This window comes from Bombina bombina, chromosome 3, assembly GCF_027579735.1.
Source record: "Bombina bombina isolate aBomBom1 chromosome 3, aBomBom1.pri, whole genome shotgun sequence".
Classification (NCBI taxonomy): domain Eukaryota; kingdom Metazoa; phylum Chordata; class Amphibia; order Anura; family Bombinatoridae; genus Bombina; species Bombina bombina.
Window position 1 is genome coordinate 35856146 of NC_069501.1, and position 24170 is coordinate 35880315.

General features: G+C 39.0%; 1 protein-coding gene across 4 annotated transcripts in view; it reads right to left on the reverse strand.

Moving 5' to 3' along the window:
* The window catches only part of POPDC2 (popeye domain containing 2), a 182937-nt gene that overhangs the window by 22085 nt on the left and 136682 nt on the right, over positions 1-24170 (reverse strand). For all 4 annotated transcript variants that reach the window (XM_053705784.1, XM_053705783.1, XM_053705782.1 and 1 more), the window contains 2 exons: positions 23219-23327; positions 20668-21157 (listed from right to left, as the gene is read on the reverse strand). In XM_053705784.1, coding sequence (XP_053561759.1) covers positions 20696-21157; positions 23219-23327 — 571 coding nt within the window. In that variant the 3' untranslated portion in view covers positions 20668-20695. The remainder of the gene's footprint in view (positions 1-20667; positions 21158-23218; positions 23328-24170) is intronic.

The window sequence follows — 24170 nt, forward strand, 5'->3', positions numbered from 1 at the left end:
CCCCCTAAGTTAAATATAATTTACATCTAACGAAATAAATTAACTCTTATTAAATAAATTATTCCTATTTAAAGATAAATACTTACCTGTAAAATAAACCCTAATATAGCTACAATATAAATTATAATTATATTATAGCTATTTTAGGATTTATATTTATTTTACAGGCAACTTTGAAATTATTTTAACCAGGTACAATAGCTATTAAATAGTTAAGAACTATTTAATAGTTACCTAGTTAAAATAATAACAAATTTACCTGTAAAATAAATCCTAACCTAAGATATAATTAAACCTAACACTACCCTATCAATAAAATAATTAAATAAACTACCTACAATTACCTACAATTAACCTAACACTACACTATCAATAAATTAATTAAACACAATTCCTACCAATAAATACAATTAAATAAACTAGCTAAAGTACAAAAAATAAAAAAGAACTAAGTTACAGAAAATAAAAAAATATTTACAAACATAAGAAATATATTACAACAATTTTAAACTAATTACACCTACTCTAAGCCCCCTAATAAAATAACAAAGCCCCCCAAAATAAAAAATTCCCTACCCTATTCTAAATTAAAAAATTTACAAGCTCTTTTACCTTACCAGCCCTGAACAGGGCCCTTTGCGGGGCATGCCCCAAGAAGTTCAGCTCTTTTGCCTGTAAAAAAAAACATACAATACCCCCCCCCCAACATTACAACCCACCACCCACATACCCCTAATCTAACCCAAACCCCCCTTAAATAAACCTAACACTAAGCCCCTGAAGATCTTCCTACCTTGTCTTCACCATCCAGGTATCACCGATCCGTCCTGGCTCCAAGATCTTCATCCAACCCAAGCGGGGGTTGGCGATCCATAATCCGGTGCTGAAGAGGTCCAGAAGAGGCTCCAAAGTCTTCCTCCTATCCGGCAAGAAGAGGACATCCGGACCGGCAAACATCTTCATCCAAGCGGCATCTTCGATCTTCTTCCATCCGGTGCGGAGCGGGTCCATCCTCTTCTTCCGATGTCTCCCGACGAATGACGGTTCCTTTAAGGGACGTCATCCAAGATGGCGTCCCTCGAATTCCGATTGGCTGATAGGATTCTATCAGCCAATCGGAATTAAGGTAGGAATTTTCTGATTGGCTGATGGAATCAGCCAATCAGAATCAAGTTCAATCCGATTGGCTGATCCAATCAGCCAATCAGATTGAGCTCGCATTCTATTGGCTGTTCCGATCAGCCAATAGAATGCGAGCTCAATCTGATTGGCTGATTGGATCGGCCAATCGGATTGAACTAGATTCTGATTGGCTGATTCCATCAGCCAATCAGAAAATTCCTACCTTAATTCCGATTGGCTGATAGAATCCTATCAGCCAATCGGAATTCGAGGGACGCCATCTTGGATGACGTCCCTTAAAGGAACCGTCATTCGTCGGGAGACATCGGAAGAAGAGGATGGACCCGCTCCGCACCGGATGGAAGAAGATCGAAGATGCCGCTTGGATGAAGATGTTTGCCGGTCCGGATGTCCTCTTCTTGCCGGATAGGAGGAAGACTTTGGAGCCTCTTCTGGACCTCTTCAGCACCGGATTATGGATCGCCAACCCCCGCTTGGGTTGGATGAAGATCTTGGAGCCAGGACGGATCGGTGATACCTGGATGGTGAAGACAAGGTAGGAAGATCTTCAGGGGCTTAGTGTTAGGTTTATTTAAGGGGGGTTTGGGTTAGATTAGGGGTATGTGGGTGGTGGGTTGTAATGTTGGGGGGGGGGTATTGTATGTTTTTTTTTACAGGCAAAAGAGCTGAACTTCTTGGGGCATGCCCCGCAAAGGGCCCTGTTCAGGGCTGGTAAGGTAAAAGAGCTTGTAAATTTTTTAATTTAGAATAGGGTAGGGAATTTTTTATTTTGGGGGGCTTTGTTATTTTATTAGGGGGCTTAGAGTAGGTGTAATTAGTTTAAAATTGTTGTAATATATTTCTTATGTTTGTAAATATTTTTTTATTTTCTGTAACTTAGTTCTTTTTTATTTTTTGTACTTTAGCTAGTTTATTTAATTGTATTTATTGGTAGGAATTGTGTTTAATTAATTTATTGATAGTGTAGTGTTAGGTTAATTGTAGGTAATTGTAGGTAGTTTATTTAATTATTTTATTGATAGGGTAGTGTTAGGTTTAATTATATCTTAGGTTAGGATTTATTTTACAGGTAAATTTGTTATTATTTTAACTAGGTAACTATTAAATAGTTCTTAACTATTTAATAGCTATTGTACCTGGTTAAAATAATTTCAAAGTTGCCTGTAAAATAAATATAAATCCTAAAATAGCTATAATATAATTATAATTTATATTGTAGCTATATTAGGGTTTATTTTACAGGTAAGTATTTATCTTTAAATAGGAATAATTTATTTAATAAGAGTAAATTTATTTCGTTAGATGTAAATTATATTTAACTTAGGGGGGTGTTAGTGTTAGGGTTAGACTTAGCTTTAGGGGTTAATACATTTATTAGAATAGCGGTGAGCTCCGATCGGAAGATTAGGGGTTAATAATTGAAGGTAGGTGTCGGCGATGTTAGGGAGGGCAGATTAGGGGTTAATACTATTTATGATAGGGTTAGTGAGGCGGATTAGGGGTTAATAACTTTATTATAGTAGCGCTCAGGTCCGCTCGGCAGATTAGGGGTTAATAAGTGTAGGTAGGTGTCGGCGACGTTGTGGGGGGCAGATTAGGGGTTAATAAATATAATATAAGGGTCGGCGATGTTAGGGGCAGCAGATTAGGGGTACATAGGGATAACGTAGGTGGCGGCGCTTTGCGGTCGGAAGATTAGGGGTTAATTATTTTAAGTAGCTGGCGGCGATGTTGTGGGGGGCAGATTAGGGGTTAATAAATGTAATATAGGGGTCGGCGGGGTTAGGGGCAGCAGATTAGGGGTACATAAGTATAACGTAGGTGGCGGTCGGCAGATTAGGGGTTAAAATTTTTAATCGAGTGTCGGCGATGTGGGGGGAGCTCGGTTTAGGGGTACATAGGTAGTTTATGGGTGTTAGTGTACTTTAGGGTACAGTAGTTAAGAGCTTTATAAACCGGCGTTAGCCAGAAAGCTCTTAACTCCTGCTATTTTCAGGCGGCTGGAATCTTGTCGTTAGAGCTCTAACGCTCACTGCAGAAACGACTCTAAATACCAGCGTTAGAAAGATCCCATTGAAAAGATAGGATACGCAAATGGCGTAGGGGGATCTGCGGTATGGAAAAGTCGCGGCTGCAAAGTGAGCGTTAGACCCTTTAATCACTGACTCCAAATACCAGCGGGCGGCCAAAACCAGCGTTAGGAGCCTCTAACGCTGGTTTTGACGGCTACCGCCGAACTCTAAATCTAGGCCTAAGATTGGAGTATGATATATCAAATCATACATGACGTGGATATTAACAAAAAGGAGATTAAAAACATTATTTGTATATAAAAAAGACATAGAAATAACTCTATTAGTGTCTTAAAAACACTACTAGACATGTGCGATTCGTTTCGGATCGATTCGAATTTCCGAATTGAAAAAACATAATTTATGTAAGAACTTACCTGATAAATTCATTTCTTTCATATTAGCAAGAGTCCATGAGCTAGTGACGTATGGGATATACATTCCTACCAGGAGGGGCAAAGTTTCCCAAACCTTAAAATGCCTATAAATACACCCCTCACCACACCCACAATTCAGTTTAACGAATAGCCAAGAAGTGGGGTGATAAGAAAAAAGTGCGAAAGCATATAAAATAAGGAATTGGAATAATTGTGCTTTATACAAAAAAATCATAACCACCACAAAAAAGGGCGGGCCTCATGGACTCTTGCTAATATGAAAGAAATGAATTTATCAGGTAAGTTCTTACATAAATTATGTTTTCTTTCATGTAATTAGCAAGAGTCCATGAGCTAGTGACGTATGGGATAATGACTACCCAAGATGTGGATCTTTCCACACAAGAGTCACTAGAGAGGGAGGGATAAAATAAAGACAGCCAATTCCTGCTGAAAATAATCCACACCCAAAATAAAGTTTAATGAAAAACATAAGCAGAAGATTCAAACTGAAACCGCTGCCTGAAGTACTTTTCTACCAAAAACTGCTTCAGAAGAAGAAAATACAACAAAATGGTTGAATTTGGTAAAAGTATGCAAAGAGGGCCAAGTTGCCGCTTTGCAAATCTGATCAACCGAAGCTTCATTCCTAAACGCCCAGGAAGTAGAAACTGACGTAGTAGAATGAGCTGTAATCCTATGAGGCGGAGTCTTATCCGACTCAACATAGGCAAGATGAATTAAAGATTTCAACCAAGATGCCAAAGAAATGGCAGAAGTTTTCTGGCCTTTCTAAAACCGGAAAAGATAACAAATAAACTAGAAGTCTTTCAGAAAGACTTAGTAGCTTCAACATAATATTTCAAAGCTCTAATAACATCCAAAGAATGCAACGATTTCTCCTTAGAAATCTTAGGATTAGGACATAATGAAGGAACCACAATGTCTCTACTAATGTTGTTGGAATTCACAACTTAGGTAAAAATTCAAAAGAAGTTCGCAACACCGCCTTATCCTGATGAAAAATCAGAAAAGGAGACTCACAAGAAAGAGCAGATAATTCAGAAACTCTTCTGGCAGAAGAGATGGCCAAAAGGAACAAAACTTTCCAAGAAAGTAATTTAATATCCAATGAATGCATAGGTTCAAATGGAGGAGCATGAAGAGCCCTCAGAACCAAATTCAAACTCCAAGGAGGAGAAATTGACTTAATGACAGGCTTTATACGAACCAAAGCTTGTACAAAACAATGAATATCAGGAAGAATAGCAATCTTTCTGTGAAAAAGAACAGAAAGAGCAGAGATTTGACCTTTCAAGGAACTTGCGGACAAACCCTTATCCAAACCATCCTGAAGAAACTGTAATATTCTTGGTATTCTAAAAGAATGCCAAGAAAAATGATGAGAAAGACACCAAGAAATATAAGTCTTCCAGACTCTATAATATATCTCTCTGGATACAGATTTACGAGCCTGTAACATAGTATTAATCACAGAGTCAGAGAAACCTCTTTGACCAAGAATCAAGCGTTCAATCTCCATACCTATAAATTTAAGGATTTCAGATCCTGATGGAAAAAAGGACCTTGAGACAAAAGGTCTGGTCTTAACGGAAGAGTCCACGGTTGGCAAGAGGCCATCCGGACAAGATCCGCATAACAAAACCTGTGAGGCCATGCCGGAGCTACCAGCAGAACAAACGAGCATTCCTTCAGAATCTTGGAGATTACTTTTGGAAGAAGAACTAGAGGCGGAAAGATATAGGCAGGATGATACTTCCAAGGAAGTGATAATGCATCCACTGCCTCCGCCTGAGGATCCCGGGATCTGGACAGATACCTGGGAAGTTTCTTGTTTAGATGAGAAGCCATCAGATCTATTTCTGGAAGTTCCCACATTTGAACAATCTGAAGAAATACCTCTGGGTGAAGAGACCATTCGCCCGGATGCAACGTTTGGCGACTGAGATAATCCGCTTTCCAATTGTCCATACCTGGGATATGAACCGCAGAGATTAGACAGGAGCTGGATTCCGCCCAAACCAAAATTCAAGATACTTCTTTCATAGCCAGAGGACTGTGAGTCCCTCCTTGATGATTGATGTATGCCACAGTTGTGACATTGTCTATCTGAAAACAAATGAACAACTCTCTCTTCAGAAGAGGCCAAGACTGAAGAGCTCTGAAAATTGCACGGAGTTCAAAATATTGATCGGAAATCTCACCTCCTGAGATTCCCAAACCCCTTGTGCCGTCAGATACCCCCACACAGCTCCCCAACCTGTAAGACTTGCATCTGTTGAGATTATAGTCCAGGTCGGAAGAACAAAGAAGCCCCCTGAACTAAACGATGGTGATCTGTCCACCATGTCAGAGAGTGTCGTAAAATCGGTTTAAAGATATTAATTGAGATATCTTTGAGTAATCCCTGCACCATTGGTTCAGCATACAGAGCTGAAGAGGTCGCATGTGAAAACGAGCAAAGGAGATCGCATCTGATGCGGCAGTCCTAAGACCCAACATTTCCATGCATAAGGCTACCAAAGGGAATGATTGTGACTGAAGGTTTTGACAAGCTGATATCAATGTTAAACTTCTCTTGTCTGACAAGGACAGAGTCATAGACACTGAATTTATCTAGAAACCTAAAAAGGTTACCCTTGTCTGAGGAATCAATGAACTGATTGGTAAATTGATCCTCCAACCATGAACTTGAAGAAACAACACAAGTCGATTCGTATGAGATTCTTCGAAAATGAGAAGACTGAGCAAGTACCAAGATATCGTCCAAATAAGGAAATACCAAAAACCTATTCTCTGATTACAGAAAAAAGGGCACCGAGAACCTTTGAAAAAAATTCTTGGAACTGAGGCTAGGCCAAACGGTAGAGCCACAAAACTGGTAATGCTTGTCTAAAAAGAGAATCTCAGACACTAAAAGTGACTGGATGAATCGGAATATGCAGATACACATAGCTTGGTAGCTCCAGCACTGTGCAGTGATTTTCCTGAAGTATCTTCTGACTCAGTTGCAACGTGGAACATCTTGCAATATGTAAAAGAAAAAAACAACATATAAAGCAAAATTGATCAAATTCCTTAAATGACAGTTTCAGGAATGGGAAAAAATGCCAGTGAACAAGCTTCTAGCAACCAGAAGCAATAAATAATGAGACTTAAATAATGTGGAGACAAAAATGACGCCCATATTTTTTAGCGCCAAAAAAGACGCCCACATTATTTGGCGCCTAAATGCTTTTGGCGCCAAAAATGACGCCACATCCGGAACGCCGACATTTTTGACGCAAAAAAAACGTCAAAAAATGACGCAACTTCCGGCGACACGTATGACGCCGGAAACAGAAAAAAAAAATTTTGCGCCAAAAAAGTCTGCGCCAAGAATGACGCAATAAAATGAAGCATTTTCTGCCCCCGCGAGCCTAACAGCCCACAGGGAAAAAGTCAAATTTTTTAAGGTAAGAAAAAATGATTGAAACAAATGCATTTATCCCAAATATGAAACTGACTGTCTGAAAAATAAGGAATGTTGAACATTCTGAGTCAAGGCAAATAAATGTTTGAATACATATATTTAGAACTTTATAAATAAAGTGCCCAACCATAGCATAGAGTGTCACAGAAAATAAGATTTACTTACCCCAGGACACTCATCTACATGTTTGTAGAAAGCCAAACCAGTACTGAAACGAGAATCAGCAGAGGTAATGGTATATATAAGAGTATATCGTCGATCTGAAAAGGGAGGTAAGAGATGAATCTCTACGACCGATAACAGAGAACCTATGAAATAGACCCCGTAGAAGGAGATCACTGCATTCAAATAGGCAATACTCTCCTCACATCCCTCTGACATTCACTGCACGCTGAGAGGAAAACCGGGCTCCAACTTGCTGCGGAGCGCATATCAACGTAGAATCTAGCACAAACTTACTTCACCACCTCCATCGGAGGCAAAGTTTGTAAAACTGAATTGTGGGTGTGGTGAGGGGTGTATTTATAGGCATTTTAAGGTTTGGGAAACTTTGCCCCTCCTGGTAGGAATGTATATCCCATACGTCACTAGCTCATGGACTCTTGCTAATTACATGAAAGAAAGGGCTGAATCTACCGAATAAATCCGAATTAGTTTGGATTTATTCGGTAGATTCGGATGGCCATGGATTACACTAGTATTGTACAGTATATTAGGTTATATCACTCTGCTATGGGTTACACTTAATATACAGTACATAATACTAGTCTAATACACAGCATATCCCACCTAACACATACCGAAATTCCGAATATCCGAATCAAACCGAATCCAGCCAAATTTATTCAAATCCGAAACGAATCCGAAACGAATTGATTCGAATTTTTCCGAATTCGAATCGATCCGAACCGAAATTCTAAAACATCCGAATCGATCTGAACCAAACTTTTTCGCCATGCACATGTCTAAACACTACCAAATAGAGTATTAGACATGAAAAACATGTAACCGACATAAGTAACTCATCACAATATGAGAAAAATATCAATACTGAATCTCTAAAATAAAATGTAGAAATCAAATCAGTGTCTGACAAACACTAAAAAGAGAAGTATGATACCTTGAAAACTATACATACTAGTCACATAAATAAGGATAAAAGCCCCTCAAAGACAGGGATCCAGGCCATAAACGATAACTTTCTTAGGGAAAAGAATACGTCTCATAAAGGTGCTACTATAACAGAGCAGTATATCATAACAATATAGCAATCTCCTAGTGAAACACAGAACTCACAGGAGAAAAATTATCCTGAAAAACAATCTGTAGTTACATATTCCCGATAAAATGTATTCCTTGTCTATCTTGTAGAAAAAGGATATGATGGCTTGCGTAGTGTAATAAATAAGAATCTCAGAAAGAGTTATAAATACAAAGCTCTGAGATTCAAAACTGAGGTATAATAAAATAAATGTAAAGACCCCCATAGATTATATCTGATCGCTGACAGGAAAAAACAAGCAACATGATATTCCCTTCAGTAGATAAGGGATATTATAAATAAACGTAAGGCTTATCACTACATCCGGTATACACCTATACTGACGACGATAGATTGGATAAACAACCCACGGATATATGCTCAACATTTTAAATAGATAAGCCACAGAATGGTTACAATGAAAAACCAATACATCCGATTAGGTGCCGCATGATAGGACACTATGCTCACATACAATGACTCGTCGGTCCTCTAACATAAGCCGAATATCAATGTAGGTTAAATATTTAATTATTATCATAAGTAAACCTACAGCGAACATCTGAAGTAGCGGCACCAAAAATAACCAAGTCCTGAAGTTTAATCACATACCTTCTGCCCATGGTGGTGCAAATAGACCATAGAAGCCATGACTCAGAAGCGCAAAAGTCTTGTGACGGAAAAAATAAAACAAAATGGCGACAAAAACCTTAAGGGCTATATTTAAAGTCTAATAATCAGCCCTTCTTCATGTTAAATCGCCGACCGCCAAAACCTCAAATCTTTTATCGGAGGATCTTTATTTCCTTCTAGAGGTCCTTCCGAGAAGAGAGACAAGTATCCGCCATAACGGCGTTTCAAAATATTCCTCTGTCATCATATACAGCAGGCTATAGATTGCTATAGTATGCCCCATAATACGCAGACCTATGTAGATTAGGACCTATGCAGTTACGATGACAGGAATATTGAGCATGCAAACCATACTGACTACAATAAAGTAATAGCACACAAATATCCGTAAAAATGGATCATAAGGGGAAATTAAAAGGTGAGGAATGATATCACAAAGACCCTTGTGAAATGCCAACACCCATGAGCCTGGATCTATCCACAACAGACCGGCAAAGGAAACGGCATATTCCCATACTCACAGTTGAATGCTCAGCTGCAAATATCCCACTAGCAGATACATATAATAGATATGCAAACCACTCTTGAGGGTGGCAGGTCCCACTAGGTCCCTGATCTCTCAGTCTATAAACCTGTAGGAATTATGACAGAAAAGACTTAGCCTCCAGAGTCTTCTGCTGTTGAGCAGTCACAGCAGCTCCAAGTGTGTCAGCCTCATCTGGCCGCTGACAGGGACCTGAAGGAACAAGAAAAAACAGAGTTACCAATCCTGGTTTTCTAAAGAGGGGTAACAATAATGTTAGAAGTTAAGGACTGCCTCGCCTTCTTCCAACTGCTAAAAGCCACCATTACTCTTACTACTAAAGAGATTGACATGGACACAGCATAGCCCCAATCCTTGCTTGCAAGGAAAATATCCATAAAAGGATCAAATAACTTCAGACACATCTTCGTACATCCACCCAATGAATGAGGCAAAGAATGACTGGGGGTTATGGTTAATGGGAGTGACACTTAATAGCTCTGCTGTGGTATTCTTTGCCTCCCCCTGGTGGCCAGGAGTTGAATTCCCACTAGTAATTAGAATGGATTTGTGGACTCTCCATGCCAATGGGAAAGAAATATGCATTTTGAGCATTGTGTTTCGCGATTTATATTTTCACATGGTCAGGTTAGCGCACATGAAAACATAAAAATCTTTTTGAAATATTGCATGTAGAATAGTAAAAAAAAAAAAAAAATATTTAACATACTGTAAAGTATTGTAAATAATATATTTTAAATAAGTTTTATTATTTAAATTTTTTATATTATCTACCTAATATTTCAATAAGGCACCTTATATATTATATATATTTATACATACACAGTATATATACACACATATACTGTATATTGTATAACAGTATATATACAACCACACATACTGTGTATGTATGTATGTATTTCGTACTTGTAAAGCACGACTAATCACCCGTAAGGGTCTCAAGGCGCTGCTCATTTTATCGACCTCGGAAGGATGAAAGGCTGAGTGGACCTCGCCGGGGATCGAACCTGCAACCCTTGGGCTGCTACAGAGCTCAGCCACAGTGCCTTAGCATGCTGAGCTATCTGTCCGGCGTATACTGTATGTGTTTATGTATGTATGTATATATATATATATATACATACATACACACTCACACACATACTGTGTGTATATATACTGTATATATATATATATATGTACATACACACTCACACACATAGGGGGGTAGTTATCAACGCGTCTAATTTACCTGCCTTCGCCGGTTCAATACGCCCGCCTAAGCTCGCCTACCATTGCCGCCGCGGACCTGCAAAATTTCGCCTAAGTTATCAATAAATCTGTCAAAAAGCCGCACACCAAGTACGGGGCGATGAGCAGCGGACTGTGATAGTTATCACTCATCCGATCTCGCTGCTCTTCGGCTTTTTCCCAGCTTTATTGCTAGCCTGTCACTAAGCACCCACACTAAACTACACTGTTCTACCCCCTATACCGGCGCCCCCGGAGCCTCCCGCAACTAAATAAAGTTACTAACCCCTAAACCGCCGCTCCTAGACCCCGCCACAACTCTTATAAATGTATTAACCCCTAAACCGCCGCTCCCGGACACCGCCGCCACCTACATTATACCTAGTAACCCCTATCCTGCCCCCCCTATACCGCCGCCCTCTATAATAAAGTTATTAACCCCTATCCTGCCGATCCCGGACCCCGCCGCAACTAAATAAATAGTTTAACCCCTAAACCGCCGCTCTCGGACCTCGCCGCAACTAAATAAATAGTTTAACCCCTAAACCGCGCTCCCGGACCCCGCCGCAACCTATATTAAACTTATTAACCCCTATCCTGCCCCCCTACACCGTCGCCACCTATAATAAATGTATTAACCCCTATCCTGCCCCCCCCTACACCGCCGCCACTGTAATAAATTTATTAACCCCTAAACCTAAGTCTAACACTAAACCTAACACCCCCCTAACTTAAATATTAATTAAATAAATCTAAATAATATTTATCTTATTAAATAAATTAATCCTATTTAAAACTAAATACTTACCTTTAAAATAAACCCTAACGGCTAGATTTAGAGTTTTGTCGGTAACGACCCGCGTAGCTAACGCTGGCTTTTTTTCTGGCCGCACCTTTAAAATAACTCTGGTATTGAGAGTCCACAGAAAGGCTGCGTTAGGCTCCAAAAAAGGAGCGTAGAGGCATATTTAACGCCACTGCAACTCTCGATACCAGAGTTGCTTACGGACGCGGCCAGCCTCAAAAACGTGCTCGTGCACGATTCCCCCATAGAAAACAATGGGGCTGTTTGAGCTGAAAAAAAACCTAACACCTGCAAAAAAGCCGCGTTCAGCTCCTAACGCAGCCCCATTGTTTGCTATGGGGAAACACTTCCTACGTCTGCACCTAACACCCTAACATGTACCCCGAGTCTAAACACCCCTAACCTTACACTTATTAACCCCTATTCTGCCGCCCCCGCTATCGCTGACCCCTGTATATTATTTTTAACCCCTAATCTGCCGCTCCGTAAACCGCCGCTACTTACATTATTCCTATGTACCCCTAATCTGCTGCCCTAACATCGCCGACCCCTATATTATATTTATTAACCCCTAATCTGCCCCCACAACGTCGCCTCCACCTGCCTACACTTATTAACCCCTAATCTGCCGAGCGGACCGCATCGCTATTATAATAAAGTTATTAACCCCTAATCCGCCTCACTAACCCTATAATAAATAGTATTAACCCCTAATCTGCCCTCCCTAACATCGCCGACACCTAACTTCAAACATTAACCCCTAATCTGCCGACTGGAGCTCACCGCTATTCTAATAAATGTATTAACCCCTAAAGCTAAGTCTAACCCTAACACTAACACCCCCCTAACTTAAATATAATTTAAATCTAACGAAATTAATTAACTCTTATTAAATAAATTATTCCTATTTAAAGCTAAATACTTACCTGTAAAATAAACCCTAATATAGCTACAATATAACGAATAATTACATTGTAGCTATTTTAGGATTAATATTTATTTTACAGGCAACTTTGTAATTATTTTAACCAGGTACAATAGCTATTAAATAGTTAAGAACTATTTAATAGTTACCTAGTTAAAATAATAACAAAATTACCTGTAAAATAAATCCTAACCTAAGTTACAATTAAACCTAACACTATACTATCATTAAATTAATTAAATTAAATACCTACAATTACCTACAATTAAACCTAACACTACACTATCAATAAATTAATTAAATACAATATCTACAAATAAATACAATTAAATAAACTAACTAAAGTACAAAAAATAAAAAAGAACTAAGTTACAAAAAATAAAAAAATATTTACAAACATAAGAAAAATATTACAACAATTTTAAACTAATTACACCTACTCTAAGCCCCCTAATAAAATAACAAAGACCCCCAAAATAAAAAAATGCCCTACCCTATTCTAAATTACTAAAGTTCAAGTTCAAAGCTCTTTTACCTTACCAGCCCTGAACAGGGCCCTTTGCGGGGCATGCCCCAAAGAATTCAGCTCTTTTGCCTGTAAAAAAAACATACAATACCCCCCCAACATTACAACCCACCACCCACATACCCCTAATCTAACCCAAACCCCCCTTAAATAAACCTAACACTAAGCCCCTGAAGATCATCCTACCTTGTCTTCACCATACCAGGTATCACCGATCGGTCCTGGCTCCAAAATCTTCATCCAACCCAAGCGGGGGCTGGCGATCCATCATCCGGCGGCTGAAGAGGTCCAGAAGAGGCTCCAAAGTCTTCATCCTATCCGGGAAGAAGAGGCGATCCGGACCGGCAACCATCTTGATCCAAGCGGCATCTTCTATCTTCAACCGATGACGACCGGCTCCATCTTGAAGACCTCCAGCGCGGATCCGTCCTCTTCTTCCGACGACTTCCCGTCGAATGACGGTTCCTTTAAGGGACGTCATCCAAGATGGCGTCCCTCGAATTCCGATTGGCTGATAGGATTCTAACAGCCAATCGGAATTAAGATGGGAAAATTCTGATTGGCTGATGGAATCAGCCAATCAGAATCAAGTTCAATCCGATTGGCTGATTCGATCAGCCAATCAGATTGAGCTCGCATTCTATTGGCTGTTCCAATCAGAATTTTCCTACCTTAATTCCGATTGGCTGATAGAATCAAAGGGCCCTGTTCAGGGCTGGTAAGGTAAAAGAGCTTTGAACTTTAGTAATTTAGAATAGGGTAGGGCATTTTTTTATTTTGGGGGACTTTGTTATTTTATTAGGGGGCTTAGATTAGGTGTAATTAGCTTAAAATTGTTGGAATATTTTTTAAATGTTTGTAAATATTTTTTTATTTTTTTTAACTTAGTTCTTTTTTATTTTTTGTACTTTAGTTAGTTTATTTAATTGTATTTATTTGTAGATATTGTATTTAATTAATTTATTGATAGTGTAGTGTTAGGTTTAATTGTAGGTAATTGTAGGTATTTTATTTAATTAATTTAATGATAGTATAGTGTTAGGTTTAATTGTAACTTAGGTTAGGATTTATTTTACAGGTAATTTTGTTATTATTTTAACTAGGTAACTATTAAATAGTTCTTAACTATTTAATAGCTATTGTACCTGGTTAAAATAATTACAACGTTGCCTGTAAAATAAATATTAATCCTAAAATAGCTACAATGTAATTATTCGTTATATTGTAGCTATATTAGGGTTTATTTTACAGGTAAGTATTTAGCTTTAAATAGGAATAATTTATTTAATAAGAAATAATTTATTTCGTTAGAATAAAATTATATTTAACTTAGGGGGGTGTTAGGGTTAGAATTAGCTTTAGGGGTTAATAAATTTAATAGAGTAGCAGTGCGGTCCGCTCGGCAGATTAGGGGTTAATTATTGTAGGTAGTTGGCGGCGACGTTGTGGGGGGCAGATTAGGGGTTAATAAATATAATATAGGGGTCGGCGGTGTTAGGGGCAGCAGATTAGGGGTACATAGCTATAATGTAGGTGGCGGCTCTTGGCGGTCGGCAGATTAGGGGTTAATTATTGTAGGTAGCTGGCTGCGACATTGTGGGGGGCAGGTTAGGGGTTAATAAATATAATATAGGGGTCGGCGGTGTTAGGGGCAGCAGATTAGGGGTACATAAGTATAACGTAGGTGGCGGTCGGCAGATTAGGGGTTAAAAAATTTTAATCGAGTGGCGGCGATGTGGGGGGACCTCGGTTTAGGGGTACATAGGTAGTTTATGGGTGTTAGTGTACTTTAAAGCACAGTAGTTAAGAGCTTTATGAACCGGCGTTAGCCCAAAACTACTGACTTTTTTCTGCGGCTGGAGTTTTGTCGTTAGATTTCTAACGCTCACTTCAGCCACGACTCTAAATACCGGAGTTAGAAAGATCCCATTGAAAAGATAGGATACGCAATTTACGTAAGGGGATCTGCGGTATGGAAAAGTCGCGGCTGAAAAGTGAGCGTTAGACCCTTTTTTGACTGACTCCAAATACCGGAGGTAGCCTAAAACCAGCGTTAGGAGCCTCTAACGCTGGTTTTCACGGCTACCGCCAAACTCCAAATCTAGGCCTAAGATAGCTACAATATAAATAATAATTATATTGTAGCTATCTTAGGATTTATTTTTATTTTACAGGCATCTTTCAATTTATTTTAACCAGGTACAATAGCTATTAAATAGTTATTAACTATTTAATAGTTACCTAGCTAAAATAAAGAGAAATTTACCTGTAAAATAAATCCTAACCTAAGTTACAATTACACCTAACACTACACTATACTTTAATAAATTATTCCTATTTAAAACTAAATACTTACCTGTAAAATAAACCCTAAGATAGCTACAATATAACTACAATTAAATAAACTAACTAAAGTACAAAAAATAAAAAAAGCTAAGTTACAAAAAATAAAAAAAATAAGTTACAAACATTTAAAAAATATTACAACAATTTTAAGCTAATTACACCTAATCTAAGCCCCGTAATAAAATAACAAAGTCCCCCAAAATAAAAAAATGCCCTACCCTATTCTAAATTTAAAAAGTTCAAAGCTCTTTTACCTTACCAGCCCTTAAAAGGGCCTTTTGCGGGGCATGCCCCAAAGAAAACAGCTCTTTTGCCCGTAAAAGAAAAATACAACCCCCCCAATGTTAAAACCCACCACCCACATACCCCTAATCTAACCCAAACCCCCCTTAAATAATCCTAACACTACCCCCCTGAAGATCATCCTACCTTGAGTCGTCTTCACTCAGCCGAGCCACCGATGGAACCGAAGAGGAGATCCGGAGCGGCAGAAGTGATCCTCCAAGGGGCGCTGAAGAAGTCTTCCATCCGATGAAGTGATCCTCCAAGGGGCGCTGAAGAAGTCTTCCATCCAGGCAATGTCATCTGATCCAATCAGCCAATCAGATTGAGCTTGCATTCTATTGGCTGTTCCGATCAGCCAATAGAATGCAAGCTCAATCTGATTGGCTGATTCAATCAGCCAATCAGATTTTTCCTACCTTAATTCCGATTGGCTGATAGAATCCTATCAGCCAATCGGAATTGAAGGGACGCCATCTTGGATGACGTCCCTTAAAGGAGCCTTCATTCTTCGTTAGTCCGTCGGGGAAGAAGGATGTTCCGCGTCGGCGGGATGAAGATGGATCCTGAAGAAAGAAGATTGAAGACCCCGCTTGGAAGATGACATCGCCCGGATGGAAGACTTCTTCAGCGCCGCTTGGAAGATGACATCGCCCGGATGGAAGACTTCTTCAGCGCCCCTTGGAGGATCACTTCATCGGATGGAAGACTTCTTCAGCGCCCCTTGGAGGATCACTTCTGCCTCTCCGGATCTCCTCTTCGGTTCCATCGGTGGCCCGGCTGAGTGAAGACGACTCAAGGTAGGATGATCTTCAGGGGGGTAGTGTTAGGTTTATTTAAGGGGGGTTTGGGTTAGATTAGGGGTATGTGGGTGGTGGGTTTTAACGTTGGGGGGGTTGTATTTTTCTTTTACAGGCAAAAGAGCTGTTTTCTTTGGGGCATGCCCCGCAAAAGGCCCTTTTAAGGGCTGGTAAGGTAAAAGAGCTTTGAACTTTTTAAATTTAGAATAGGGTAGGGCATTTTTTTATTTTGGGGGGCTTTGTTATTTTATTAGGGGGCTTAGATTAGGTGTAATTAGCTTAAAATTGTTGTAATATTTTTTAAATGTTTGTAACTTATTTTTTTTATTTTTTGTAACTTAGCTTTTTTTATTTTTTGTACTTTAGTTAGTTTATGTAATTGTATTTAATTGTAGTTATTTGTAGGTAATTTATTTAATTAATTTAATGATAGTGTAGTGTTAGGTTTAATTGTAACTTAGGTTAGGATTTATTTTACAGGTAATTTTGTATTTCTTTTAGCTAGGTAGTTATTAAATAGTTAATAACTATTTAATACCTATTCTAACTAGCTAAAATAAATACAAAGTTACCTGTAAAATAAATATAAATCCTAAAATAGCTAAAATGTAATTATTAATTATATTGTAGCTATCTTAGGGTTTATTTTACAGGTAAGTATTTAGTTTAAATAGGAATAATTTATTAAAGTATAGGTGTAATTGTAACTTAGGTTAGGATTTATTTCACAGGTAAATTTCTCTTTATTTGAACTAGGTAAGCTATTAAATAGTTAATAACTATTTAATAGCTATTGTACCTAGTTAAAATAAATTGAAAGATGTCTGTAAAATAAAAATAAATCCTAAGATAGCTACAATATAATTATTATTTATATTGTAGCTATATTAGGGTTTATTTTATAGGTAAGTATTTAGTTTTAAATAGGATTCATTTAGTTAATAATAGAAATATTATTTAGATTTATTTAATTCATATTTAAGTTAGCGGGGTGTTAGGTTTAGTGTTAGACTTAGGTTTAGAGGTTAATAAATTTATTACAGTGGCGGCGGTGTAGGGGGGGGCAGGATAGGGGTTAATAAATTTATTATAGGTGGCGACGGTGTAGGGGGGGCAGGATATGGGTTAATAAGTTTAAGATAGGTTGCGGCGGGGTCCGGGAGCGGCGGTTTAGGGGTTAAACTATTTATTTAGTTGCGGCGAGGTCCGGGATCGGCAGGATAGGGGTTAATAACTTTATTATAGGTGGCGACGGTATAGGGGCGGCAGGATAGGGGTTAATAAATGTATTATAGGTGGCGACGGTGTAGGGGGGCAGGATAGGGGTTAATAGGTATCATGTAGGTGGCGGCGGGGTCTGGGAGCAGCGGTTTAGGGGTTAATACATATATTATAGTTGTGGCGGGGTCAGGGAGCGGCGGTTTAGGGGTTAACATATTTATTATAGCTTGCGGTAGGCTCCGGGAGCGGCGGTTTAGGGGGTAATAAGTTTATTAGAGTGGCGGTGGGCTCCGGGAGCAGCGGTTTATGGGGTAATAACTTTATTTAGTTGCGGCGGTGTAGGGGGGGACAGATTAGGGGTGTTTAGACTCGGGGTACATGTTAGGGTGTTAGGTGCAGACGTTTACCATAGGAATCAATGGGATGTCTGGCAGCAGCGAACATGAACTTTCGCTATGGTCAGACTCCCATTGATTCCTATGGGATCCGCCACCTCCAGGGCGGCGGTTTGAAAACCAGGTACGCTGGGCCGGAAAAGTGCAGAGCGTACCTGCTAGTTTTTTGATAACTAGCAAAAGTAGTCAGATTGTGCCGCACTTGTGTGCGGAACATCTGGAGTGACGTAAGAATCGATCTGTGTCGGACTGAGTCCGGCGGATCGAAGCTTACGTCACTAAATTCTACTTTTGCTGGTCTCTAGCCTTTGATAACTAAGGCGAATCAGCCTCGCCACAAATACGCTGCGGAATTCCAGCGTATTTGAGGTTGACGGCTTGATAACTACCCCCCATGCTGTGTGTGTATATATATATATATATATATGTACATACACACTCACACACATACTGTGTGTATATATACTGTATATATATATATATATATATATATATATATATATATATATATAACCTTATCAAATACCACATCCCTTTAAATTACTGTTAGATATTTTTTAAGAATAAAGTTTATTTACATTAAGGGCTAAATTACAAGTGGCGCAGTAAAAACATTTTGTGATTGCGAAAACTCGGCAAGAGTTAAGCTTTTTGCGCTAGTAGGGTTGCGCTCGTATTACAAATTTAAAAAAAAAACTATTTTGCTCAAGCAGTAAAGTGACTAGTGCAACAATCTCAACTTGCAATATCGCGTGCGTGACCACGTATTCCCCCATAGAAGTCAAAGGAGAAAAAAAAGTGGGAAAAACACCCACTCTCCCACGCAAACACCATGAGATATTCTCATTAGCGCAAACCCGACGTGTAATTATGAATATTTCCTTTTCCAATGTTCTTTAACATGTTTGTTTGTAATATGCACATATCCAATCGCATACTGTAATTATTATTATACTTTATTTATAAAGCGCCAACATATTCCGTAGCGCTGTTCATGGGTACAATTAATTTAGTAAACTAATCATCTGGCTGCCAAAGGGTTAAAGGGATTCAAAACACAATTTTATTCTTTTATGAATCAGATAGAGGAAGCAATTTTAAGCAACTTTCTAATTTACTACTATTATCAATTATTTGTTCTCTTAGTATCTTTATTTGAAAAAAGCTGTATTTTTGGTTCAGAACCTGGGTAGTGCCTTGCTGATTGGTGTCTAAATGTAGCCACCAATCAGCAAGCGCTACCCAGGTTCTGAACCAAACATGGGCCGGCTCCAATCAGCAAGGCACTACCCAGAACCTGGGTAGTACCTTGCTGATTGGTGTCTAAATGTAGCCACCAATCAGCAAGCGCTACCCAGGTTCTGAACCAAACATGGGCTGGCTCCTAAGCTTACATTCCAGCTTTTTCAAATAAAAATACCAAGAGGACAAAGAAAAATTGATCATTTTGATTAGACTATTCCTTTAATTGATAAAAAAAAAACTTGTTTCAGATTAATAATTTACAACAAAAGAATTTATTTAGTTTCAATGTTTGTTCATGTTGTTTGGAAATTGTTTCACCAACTATATTCTAGAGGAAATGTATTTACAGTAGAAGAGGAACAGATAGACAGAAGCTTAAAGGCATAGAAAGGTCAAACATGAAATGTGCATTTCAATTTGAAATAGAATCATTTTTGCAATATACTAAAAGTTATTACTATTTTTCAGTGGCATATGCGCATATCTTGTTTGTGCCTGTGCACCAGTATTCAGACACTACACATTCTCAGAGAGTTAGAAGTGGCTTGTATGACACAAATTACGTCTTCAAAAGCAATACACATCAACTCCTACTCTCTGAGCAGGCACAGTGTTTGGTGCACGGGCCCTCACAGCATATGTGCTTATGTTGCAGAAAAAAGTAATAACATAAGAAGCAATTTTGCTAATGGAATTATATTGAAAAATGCTTCTATTTCAAATTGAAATGCACATGTGCACATTTCAGTTTTGATCTTTATATCCTTTCAAAGTCAAATAAAGTTACGGTAGTAGCTAGTGTTAGTGCTACAAGCCAACAGCAGTACAAAAATTCTTTGTTTTTTTTTACCTATTTCTCCTCTTCTCTCTCCTCTCTATTTTTTTCCCTCTCTTTCTTATTCTTCCCCTCCCTGTCTAAATATGTGTGTATAATGGCACTGGCAAGGCAAGTGGACAGCAAACTGACTTTCTAAGCCACCCCCTTCTGGGTAATATTGGCTAATAACAAAAGTAAAGAGTACATACTTATTGGCTGACACAGGAGTCAATCAACTGGAATCAACTTCTCAACTAGTGTAAATGTGACGCCTCTTCACCTGCAGAAAAGCCCTTCCCACCTTGAACCAGAGGAACAAATCAACTAGATTTTTGTCACATGCATTAGTTCATTGTATTTCTGATGTAGGCAGCACATTGATTTAAGCATTCACCCAAAATCGCTTGCACAGGTCTAATGCTTCCTTTGATGCAGACACCACCACCCCCAACCCCCCTGCATATCAGGCAATGCTGAACAAACAGGTTAAATGCATAAAAAAGCACAACCGGATGCTTCACATCAGAGGGCAGGCAGGGTGGTACTTACTGGGCACTCCCATACCAGCTGCCCCCTCTCACTTCATATACTCCCCCTCGCTCACATAATCCATAAAAGAACCAGGTAGCTCTGCAAAATCCTCCAGGATTAGGCTGCTGGAGTCCTCACCCATATTGCCACTATCAGGCCGGGTACCCTTGTTGCCAGGGGGCTGGTGAGGAAGAACTGGAGCGACCTTGTGTATGGGCGCATGGTCCTGTGGGATGAGAGAAGCCAGTGGCTCTGCAACAGATTCTATATCTCCGACTGACCCCGAGCAAGGCCCCAGTACATGGTAGAGGCTTGGCAGACGAATGTCAAAGCGTAACCCAAACTTAGCGAAGAGTTTATCATTGAGAGCGTAGAGTTTCTGGGAGATATCAAATCCGAGGAGCACAGAGAACAGACGTGCAATGTATTTTTCCTTGGCTAGTAGAAGATACAGCTTCTTCCTTGGCCAACTCACATATGTACAGTCTGTCTCTGCCGTTAGGGTCACCTGAAAGACACAAAAGGGGATTCAGCAGGGCGTAAAGTACATTTATATTATATGTGCAATGCTATGTATTATATAAGGATCAGCTGTTCCAGTCTACTCCAGAAAGCCAACACTGTTATATTAATAGACTTTTTACCTCTGTGATTTCATTGTATCTAAGCCTCTGCAGACTGCCCCTTATCTCAGTTATATTAATATACTTTTTACCTCGGTGATTACCTTGTATCTAAGCCTCTGCTGACTGCCCCCTTATCTCAGTTATATTAATATGCTTTGTACCTCTCTGATTACCTTGTATCTAAGCCTCTGCAGACTGCCCCTTATCTCAGTTATATTAATATACTTTTTACCTCAGTGATTACCTTGTATCTAAGCCTCTGCTGACTGCCCCCTTATCTCAGTTATATTAATATGCTTTGTACCTCTCTGATTACCTTGTATCTAAGCCTCTGCAGACTGCTCCTTATCTCAGTTATATTAATATACTTTTTACCTCTGTGATTACCCTGTATCTCAGCCTCTGCAGACTGCCCCTTATCTCAGTTATATTAATATACTTTTTACCTCTGTGATTACATTGTATCTAAGCCTCTGCAGACTGCCCCTTATCTCAGTTATATTAATATACTTTTTACCTCTGTGATTACCTTGTATCTAAGCCTCTGCAGACTGCCCCTTATCTCAGTTATATTAATATACTTTTTACCTCTGTGATTACCTTGTATCTAAGCCTCTGCAGACTGCCCCTTATCTCAGTTATATTAATATACTTTTTACCTCTGTGATTACATTGTATCTAAGCCTCTGCAGACTGCCCCTTATCTCAGTTATAATAATACACTTTTTACCTCTGTGATTACATTGTATCTAAGCCTCTGCAGACTGCCCCTTATCTCAGTTATATTAATAGACTTTTTACCTCTGTGATTACCTTGTATCTAAGCCTCTGCAGACTGTCCGCTTATCTCAGTGCTATTTAAAGACTTGCATTATAGCCAATCAGTGCTGACTCTGTTATGTGTCATGTTATCTTAATGGCACACATGAACTAGCACTATGTAGCTGGGAAAAACTGTCAAAATGCTCTGAGATAAGAGGCGGCCTTCAGCGGCTTAGAAATTAGCTTATGAGCCTACCTAGGTTTAGCTTCAAGAAAGAATACATAGAGAACAAAGCAAATTTAGTGATAAAGGTAAATTGGAAAGTTGTTTTAAATTGCATGCCCTATCTGAATTATTGTAGACAAAGTATTGATGTACTGTCGGCCCATTTTGGTATATTTTTTTGTCATTGTTTCACTTTTTTTACAAACTGGGTTTATCACTGAAATTATATACACACAACTACAGTACTGCAGTTATAAGACAAATTACTGTAAATGATTCTCTGGGATCCGCTTTGTTCAGAAATAGCAGACATACATGGTTTTCCCATTGCTTTTTGGTAATTAGAAGGCCGCTAATTGCAGCTGCGCACCATACTTCTGGAAGAGTGTCTGCTCCCTGCCCCTTTCACTCAGTGTCCAGGCTAACTTCATTAACAGTGCTAAAGTAAGCTTTTAAAAGGTTTTATACTGGATTTTTAGATCTGCATCTGTGCATATTCTTCTTTATATATCAAATTGTATGCTCTCTCTTAATAATGAGAGAACATTTTAGGGTTTATGCCTCTTTAAATAAGTGGCACAAAATTCATTTGGTGAAATAATTAAATGTCATAAAACTTCTGTGCCTTTTCTTTTAAAATGTTTATCCCTGGTGTCTTCTAACATCTTGTTATCTTGTATCATTGTATGGCATAAATGATGAGTGAAGATTCATATATTTCCCTTACAGACAACAGGGAAAGTCTGGTTACACAGAGAAGCAACTACAAGAGAAGTAAACCTCATTAACTCTGCCCTTATGATATAATAAGACAACCAATGTTAGGATTAGACTCTGCTAATGACAGTAAAACATATGGGTCAGGTCTATACTAAATACAAACAATTCAATAAAGACAATTAGTCACACAGGGGGACTCAAGAGTAAACAGATTGGGACTTTATAAACACCTCACCTGGAATGCCCCTTCCTCAGATGGATGCAGAGATTCCCATTCAGGGGAGTCTAAAAACTGGTAGGGGAAGATATAGTGCAGAAATTGGCCATCGAGACTCACCTTCACCCTAAGGGAAAAGACCAATAATTTAATTAAAAGAAGGCATGGTCCTGTCAGCAGACAGGTAAGTCAAGCTATAACGTATAATTGACAGGCAACTGAACAGTCCAGCAGTAAGATACAACAGACAGACAACATGACAGTCTAGCAGTAAAGTATAACAGACAGATAACAGGACAGTCTAGCAGTACGGTATAACAGACAGATAACAGGACAGTCTAGCAGTAAGGTATAACAGACAGATAACATGACAGTCTAGCAGTAAAGTATAACAGACAGATAACAGGACAGTCTAGCAGTAAGGTATAACAGACAGATAACAGGACAGTCTAGCAGTACGGTATAACAGACAGATAACAGGACAGTCTAGCAGTACGGTATAACAGACAGATAACAGGACAGTCTAGCAGTAAGGTATAACAGACAGATAACATGACAGTCTAGCAGTAAAGTATAACAGACAGATAACAGGACAGTCTAGCAGTAAGGTATAAGAGACAGATAACATGACAGTCTAGCAATAAGGTATAACGGACAGACAACAGGACAGTCTAGCAGTAAGGTATAACAGACAGACAACAGGACAGTCTAGTAGTAAGGTATAACAGACAGACAACAGGACAGTCTACCAGTAAGGTATAACAGACAGACAACAGGACAGTCTAGCAGTAAGGTATAACAGATAGACGACAGTACAGTCCAGCAATAAGGTAAAACAGAGAGACGACAGGACAGTCTAGCAGTAAGGTATAACATAAAGAGAACAGGACAGTCTAGCAGTAAGGTATAAGAGACAGATAACAGGACAGTCTAGCAGTAAGGTATAACAGACAGACAGCAGGACAGTCTA